The 8,624-nt window shown below is 39.0% G+C and overlaps 1 protein-coding gene across 1 annotated transcript; it reads left to right on the forward strand.

Annotated features, from left to right (window-relative positions):
* Nucleotides 1-267: 267 nt before the first annotated feature.
* Nucleotides 268-7,045, forward strand: LOC119079216 (pancreatic lipase-related protein 2-like). Its single transcript, XM_037187004.1, has 4 exons — nt 268-594; nt 2,081-2,461; nt 2,587-2,827; nt 6,198-7,045. Exons 1-4 carry the CDS (start codon nt 366-368, stop codon nt 6,901-6,903), a joined length of 1,557 nt encoding a protein of 518 aa, XP_037042899.1. The 5' UTR covers nt 268-365; the 3' UTR covers nt 6,904-7,045.
* Nucleotides 7,046-8,624: the final 1,579 nt, after the last annotated feature.

Consider the following 8,624-nt stretch of genomic DNA (forward strand, 5'->3'; position numbering starts at 1 on the left):
GACTGATGATGCAACAATGTTACACTTTTGATTAACAGATTTTAGGTTTCGCTTACATTTTATCATTTTCCAATAATAAAAGCTGAGAAAAGAAAAATCTTCGACGAATTTTGTTGATATAACGGAGCAAAGGTTAACGCAGTGTTGCTCATTTTGCTGAAACTTGTTTTTATGAGTAAATGAACCGAATTTGTGCTGGAAATTGTGTTTGCTCCCTAATGCTTAACAACTCTGCTGTGATAACGATTCAGATCATTTATAAGGTCCCGACAGATCAGTATTTTTGACATTGTTGAATAAATTGTGGTGTAGCTTAAACACTCGGCCGAGTTTCTATTTCAAGCAATATAAAGTGAACAAACAATATGAAATCGTTATTACTATTCGTACTTCTATTCTATTGTTACGCTGATCACGCTTCTGCTTTTGACGAAAGCAAAGTTGTTTTCTGCATATTTGAGAACAATCCGCGAAATGTTTCATATTTAGATTTTATGGTGCTACCTCAAACGGGATTCGATGCAGATTTACCTACTGTTTTCGTCATTCATGGATATCTGTCTGGATATACATTGCTAGATAAATTTCAACGAGGTAGGTCATCGCATTATATACGCAGTGGAAACATTTAGTTTGCTTTGCTACAGCAGTGCCTAATGTTTGATGTCTCGGCGAATTTAGTGAATTTTTGAATTTATTAGCCCCGCACGAAGTGCTGGGGGCTTATAACATTAATATGCCGTTTGTAACACGTCGAATTGGAAGCAGACAGTAAGGGCAACGCATTTGCTTATGTTCATAGATGACGAATCCGCAATAAAACAAGGCATCAGAACAGTCGGAGCGTTTGCTGCGACTTAGCCCCGTACGACCCATAATCCTATTTCGGCCGTAACCATAATACGTCCGTAGCCGTAATACGCCTGGAACCCTAATACGTCTACAAGCCTCTAATGCGTCTGTTACGAAAATGCAAGTCAAGTTGGGTATGATCAAATTTAGCGCAATTACGAAAACCCGTACGAAGTACCTCTCAAATAAAACCAACAAATGAGCTATCTGTCAAATATTTTGCAAGCTCGGTGTAAACCTGATGTTTACTCTGTGCTTGCAAAATATTTGACAGCTGGCTCATACATTTTGTGTCATATTTTGCTAGCATTTTGCAGAGGTCGATTTTGCATGCATTTTTCACGAACTCTGGACTCATCTTAATGTTCTTCAACTTTCACCAAAAGTCGAAAAAAGTGTTTTTTGTACGTGATTTACTGAAGCTAAAGGCTACTGACACACATATGTAGGGGTTCATTGGATAGGTATTGTCGGTATTGTCCAATAGATTCGGGACAAGCACAGTTATCTTACATGTCCTGTACCTATGTTCGAAAATAACAAAAATAATGTTTCAGTCAAAGGCCGGAAATTTTGATGAAGTTCAAAAGGTAATATCTCGCACTTGGCGAACGTTTATCTTTATCTTGAGGTACAAGCCCTCTGTTTTTTTGAGCAAATTGCTTCGGTAACTGTTTTCCGGCAAGTCTTTATACTTGTCGAAAATACAGTTGCTTGTTGCGATTGAGTTTGCTTTTAGCACACAATTATTACATCATGTTATGAACTACTTCCCCGGCATCCAGTGTAACCTATTATTCCGCAATTCGGTGTAAAATAGTTGCATTAATCAAATTCAATAATAAAATCTGTGATGCGACATGTAAAAATCCGTAAAAGGTCGTGAAACCTAGATGTCAAATACGGAACGTAACCCAATAAAATAGTAGTGTTTCTCCAGCACTGAGCCGTAACATATTGTCGAAGATCCAAATTAATTTTTTATTCAATGGCTTGTTGTGCCCGTAGATATAATGACAAATGATGTTGCTTCTCAGTCGAGGTGGCAGCAACGCCATCTCTTATCATTTCTCAGGTCGTAATAGACAAGTTGAAAATTTGTCTATGAAACGTAATGGGCGTGTCGGTTTCCATAGTTCATACATATCACAAAGCCTTCCAAGCAAGCAAATGTTCCACATTTACGAAAACGAACACTTAGTTAATACCTAGTATATATTCTTTGTAGCCTGGCAGCATCTATCGCCCAAAATGAATCTGATTGGAATTGATTGGTCAAAGGGATCGACAGATTTTAACTACAATCAAGCTGTAAGAAATATCCCAACAGCTGGCAGTGCTGTCGGACGGTTTATCATGGATGCAATTAGAAATAGACTCATAACGAACCCGTATAGTATCCACATCATTGGTCATAGTTTGGGGGCACATGTTGCGGGTTTTGTTGGGAAATATATGGCTTCGAGTGGACCAAATCCACAGATATTGCGACATATTAGTGCACTTGATCCAGCTGGTCCAACTATTGGAAGTTATGAATGCTCTCGTCGACTTTGCTACACTGACGCTTCATTTGTGGAAACCTTCTACACCAATGGCGGAACTCTCGGTATAACACTTTTTTCGATATGGAATTGAACAAATTTGTTCAATTCAATTTGATTGAATGAACACAATAGCAAATAAGCGACAATAATGCGACGACGACTTTATGATTTGTATTGTCACATCTAGGTATGTACAACCCAATTGAATCTCTTGACTTGTACATGAATGGCGGAAAGTCGCAGCCACATTGCATTCTTCCCACATGTTCTCATTCATATGCGCATGAATTGTATCGACTTGCTTTGGATCGATTTCGCCTCGATGGATGGCTGTGTAACGACATCAAACAAATGGAAAATGAGAAATTTTGCATGAACAACGGTAATCCGCGCAAATATAGTGTCGAAATCATACAAAGAGGATCAGCGTAAGTGTAAACAGAACATAAGCTAACTAATACAGGTGCTATGGAACAAGGCGCGGGAACGAGTAGGTCGACAGCATGTTATTGCTGGAATCGATGGTAAATGGGTCATTGTTGAAATATAGTTTGGGTGATTGGCTTGATTTTTGGTCATTCTCGGGTTATGGGCATCCTAACCTCAAAAATTGTGGTTTTTCACATACTTGACATCACAGAGCGGAAAGTACTAAAAATTAAATTATAGTTTCTTCGGCAATTCGTCAGAGTATTGAATTCTGCACAAAAGTCTCCATACAAGTTAATTCGCAGAAAATACCGGGTGGTCAGTAAATTGTAAAAGATCGATTTTTTCTCATTTTCCCGCAGATTTTAGCATTTCTTCAAAAAACTTGATTTCTTCATCTTTAAATGTTTTTATTGACTACCCTGTACAGGGTGATTTTTGAAGGAACTTCTGTCCGAAATTTAATTATCTAACGAACAGTCGAAGAAACAATATTTTTTCATTGATATCTGAGGTATAAATGCTAGAATCTGCGGAAAAATGAAAAAAAATCGATTTTTTACAATTTCGGGGCATCGTACTGACCACCCTGTATTTTCTGCCAATTAACTTGTATGGAGACTTTGGTGCAGAATTCAATACTCTGACGAATTGCCGAAGAAACTATAATTTAATTTTTAGTACTTTCCGCTCTGTGATGTCAAGTATGTGAAAAACCACAATTTTTGAGTAGCCGGATATGAGCTCACTCCAACGAACCCAGCTGATTGGTTATCAATCATTGGTATGGTCAATACCTATCTAATAAAGCAAAAACAGTCGAAATCGGTTCAAATTTGGGCGAACTACAAGCAAAAACTGCACCCATCTTCGAACTGAGCCTTTCTTTTGACATTACCAAACGAGAAAAAAGAATTATAGAAATAGGATGCGTTTTACTGAAGTTATCGTGGAGACAGACAGACGGACATTTTTAGGTCTTTTTTCCATAGGAAAAAAAGACCTATTGTGGGCACTTCATCTGTCCGTCCGTCCGTCCGTCCGTCCGTCCGTCCGTCTGTCCGTCTGTCCGTCCGTCCGTCCGTCCGTCCGTCTGTCCGTCCGTCCGTCCGTCCGTCCGTCTGTGTCACAAATAAAATGTGATTGATAAAAGTTAAAATTGCAATGCTACTATGAACAAACCAACACCAGGCAAATCAATTATTATTTGTTATCTGGTAACCAATCGCTCATAGCAGACATTGCAATTTGAAAGTTTGGTAGTTGTTGGTAGTTGGACCCCCAAAATATTTAGCAGCAAAGATGTTTCTTACTCGAGAGACGCACACCGACTGACGAAATTATTCGGCCTGCTTGCCTTTTTATAACTCAAATATTTGGTAGTTGACTACCTCGGTGGTAAATTGCAATGCTACTATGAGCAAACCAACACCAGGCAAATCAATTATTATTTGTTATCTGGTAACCAATCGCTCATAGCAGACATTGCAATTTGGTAGTTGTTGGTAGTTAGACCCCCAAACTATATAGCAGCAAAGATGTTTCTTACTCGAGAGACGCACACCGACTGACGAAATTATTCGGCCTGCTGGTCTATTTATAAATCGAGTATTTGGTAGTTGACTACCAAAGTGGTAGTTGACTGACTACCAAAGTGGTAGTTGACTGACTACCAAAGTGGTAGTTGACTGACTACCAAAGTGGTAGTTGACTGACTACCAAAGTGGTAGTTGACTGACTACCAAAGTGGTAGTTGACTGACTACCAAAGTGGTAGTTGACTGACTACCAAAGTGGTAGTTGACTGACTACCAAAGTGGTAGTTGACTGACTACCAAAGTGGTAGTTGACTGACTACCAAAGTGGTAGTTGACTGACTACCAAAGTGGTAGTTGACTGACTACCAAAGTGGTAGTTGACTGACTACCAAAGTGGTAGTTGACTACCAAAGTGGTAGTTGACTACCAACATGGTAGTTTACTAATACGGATGTTGTAGATATGTTTACTGTTTGAGAGCTGCACACCGACTGATGAAATTAATCGGCTTGCTTGCCTATTCATAATTCCAAAATTTGGTAGTTGAATACCAAAGTGGTACTTGAATGAGTACCAAGCTAGTAGTAAACAGAAATTGAAAAAAAATGAAAAAGACCTCACCAGGCTTCAGCCGGTCTATTCTTGTTTCTATCTGATTTGGCGCATCTATGGACAACCACAATAGGTTTCCCCTTACACAGGAAGTCCAATTCGATGTGTTACAAACGTATGCGTAAACCTATAAGATCCCAGTGCTTCGTACGGCTCTAAACAGAATTAATTTTAAGAGGCCTAAGTCATCAGATATGCGCTTATGGCCAGCGCAGAGTTTCTGTGGTGAGTCGCACATCTTTTCGTTGCAGTGAATAAAATTACTGAAACGCCTCTTGTAAATTCTAAACTCACAACACTACACACTAAACTCATGTGCCACTAAGCGTCATTTCATGTTTCGGTAGAACAAGTAGGCGATTTTTTTATTTCATGATAGTTTGAATTGACTGCGGACGTTATAGCGATTGAATGCATCTGAAATGTGAAATATCAAACTATGATTTCAAGGTCACAGCCAGGACGAATTCACATGTACATACCCCAAATCAAATGTAACGAAAATAAGATTTGAAAAAGGGTATATTTGCACCCGGGTAGCATATTTGTGCAAGGTATTCGCACAAGAAGAGGTTGATTCCTTACAGTTTTGACTTAGAAATGTTCCACGAATCGATGATCCGAGTAGTGCTGTCAGAAAAATATCGCTCAAATCGTTGGAAATGGCCGACCACACGTTTCGGTGGTACTCTCGGATACATTCCTGTCCACTTAATCACATATATATGTTTCCTTTGTGACCATTCGTTTCCAAGGTTGTCATGTGGCCATTCGTTTCCAAAGTTGTCATGTGGCCATTCGTTTCCAAGGTTGTCATTTGGCCATTCGTTTCCTAGGATGTCACTCTTAAAAAGAATCCATTTTTACCTAATTTTCTCATCGCTACACCAGCTACATGACGTTTTATCGATTGTTTAATTATTCATTTCGCTTCATAATGGTGCATAATATTGAATGGCTGCTTGTTCTGGAAATTATATAAACTTTTCTTCAAATACCTACTCTGCTATGGTCATATACCTATTCGCCTAAAGTAAAGCGAATTGAAAAACAAGTTGAAAAGTTGATAATCGAAGCAATATTTTGATTGGTAGAAGATTTCGCAAATTTTTATTTTTGGTTGACACACGCATTCTATATTTATCTGCTGACTGTCAGCGCCATCTGCTTATCAACTTTTCATGTGATATCTCAAATATCCTTTTTTTCGTCTCATACAGAAATTTTGGTATTGTGTATGTACCTACTACAACCCTAAGAGACAATGGAGACAATGCTACATCAACAAGAAAGAAAATTCGCACAAATCAAGCGGGTGACTTCACAACCGTCGTGTTTGGAGCTAACCTCAACAATGCCGTGGTGCTCGTTTCGCTTCTAAGTGATGATGGACACCTTATCATTGAAAAACGTAACGACGAGGTTGTCGTTGTAAATCCGGCCAATGCTGCCTGGACACCCGATCCAAAATACCATGTTTGCGGTGAAACGGAACCGCGACGCATTGCCCAGCGTTTAAGTGAATTGACAGGACCATTCCGGTTTGTTATCGCATTTGATGCCACCGACATGTTCACCGATCCATTCTGGGAGATGATTTACTATTTGGCAGATTATCAGAAATCTGCGACAGACGTCGACGAAATTCAAATGATTGCTATGGACATTCCACATGATGGTGTTCCATTACAACGACATTCCGACGAGTTGAAACGGGCAATCGAGAATGGACTTCAACCACATCATGCTGCCGATGTTAGGATGGCGGGAATGCACGCTATTGAAGAAACTGGTGTTGTTAGTCAAATGGCAGAGCTTCAACAAGAACTGGTCGTTGTTAAAAACGCAGTCGGACAATATTTGAATCGAAATTCTGTCGACAACACATTAAACCAAATTGTTAAGGAAAAGTTGGAACATAAATAATAATCAACAATGGTTTGTGTTACGGTAAAGAATGTATCAGGTCATTGTTATTTTGCTTTTTATGACAGTTGCTGAAATCATATCCAGAAACGAGAATTTTATTTTCACAATAAACACAGATTTACCAGTGTCGAATATCAAACAGATCATCTAATTCATTCACGAATGTTTTCTCTCTTCCCTTAAACAAATCTGTATTCATTTCGTTTTTGTTTCTACTGCTTCTTTCCAGAGTTTTATACGCTTCATAATAGTTTCTTATTTTCTGAGCTGCATACTCATCCGAAAGTGTCCCCAAACCAGCCCGCATATAGAACGGTTTGACTTGACTGCTTTTACAGTCGCCTTTCATGTTGGTAACAATTGCTTTTCGGTTTTCATTGCTTCCAAAAAATATTGCAAAATTTGTTTCTTCGACGGCAATTTCGATCCAAAAATTTCAGAAATGGTTTTTCCAATTAGATAAACTTTGTTCGACCTTAAACTGTGAGTTGCGCTACTGCTAGAACTCGACGACATAATTTGGAAAGTATTATAGGCAAGGCACGGTGAATTAAAATCTTCGGTAAAATTTGAAAAATAAAAAAAATTGAAGAAATGTAAACGGTGTACGTTGATGTAAATAAAAAAATGTACTAAAATATCATTGGAAATCTATGCTACGGTTACTAATTTTATTTGTTTGAATGTTTGTACTACTCCCCGACTACTAATTCAGGTCTTGGTTCAGGGTATAGCAGTGGATCAGCTGAAGCAAATTTGATGAAAAAATCCGTGGAGACACGTATGAGGCAACGTTTTTGTCTGAGTTGACCAGCTGAAAACCGACTGAAGCAAATTGTAGCATATCTATGAAAGCCTCTGACTGTACAATTTTAATTTGAATGAAAGACGAAAGCTTGGTTGAACATATTTCAGCGGCCTGATCCGCTAATTCATTGGAGGCCATGGTGTACCGAGATGACGCGTAGTGCACCGAGGTGACGCGTGTTACAACGGCGACGCGTGGTGCAACGGTGACGCGTGGTGCTACGGTGACGCGTGGTGCTACGGTGTCGCGAAATGCTCTTAAAGAATTCTATGTCTGATACAATCGAAATAATCGGCCGAAGTGTCAAACACGAGGGGTAAACCACTCTGATTAATCACTGTTTAATCATGTTAAACAGTATCATCACAATCACGTTTGATGGCTATGATAATGAAAGCTTCCGTGACGAAAGCGCTAAAAATGTCAAAAATGTAACTAAAACTCTATAATAGGTAACGGAACGTAATCTGTGGCCAGTTTCATATGTTTTCTTTAAGCACAAAAGATGGAAGAATATATTAACGGGAGGCACGGTGTGGGGTTGACCAAACTTAAATAGAGACGCGACACCACCTCTGATTTTTTTTTCATGTTCTTATTGAGTGCTATATATATATATATATATATATATATACTCGAGTGCTATAAGGAACCACATTCAGTTTGCGGATCCATCCAGCCGTTTTGGAGAACCGGCAATCATGGCCGTACGGGACCGACGAGTCAATTTGAATACAGATTGTTATCGCAACGGATAGAGGGACTAATTCTAAGCTAATTCGTGTTGAAATGGCTTCCCTCGACAACTTGACCACGTAGTTATAGCCAGCTAAAGTCGAAAATTCGACATCTTTGAATAGTGATATGTCTAAGACGAAGAAAGTTTGAAACTCTTTGAATGGCGATATTG

The sequence above is a fragment of the Bradysia coprophila genome, unplaced genomic scaffold (assembly GCF_014529535.1).
Source record: "Bradysia coprophila strain Holo2 unplaced genomic scaffold, BU_Bcop_v1 contig_313, whole genome shotgun sequence".
Lineage (NCBI taxonomy): Eukaryota > Metazoa > Arthropoda > Insecta > Diptera > Sciaridae > Bradysia > Bradysia coprophila.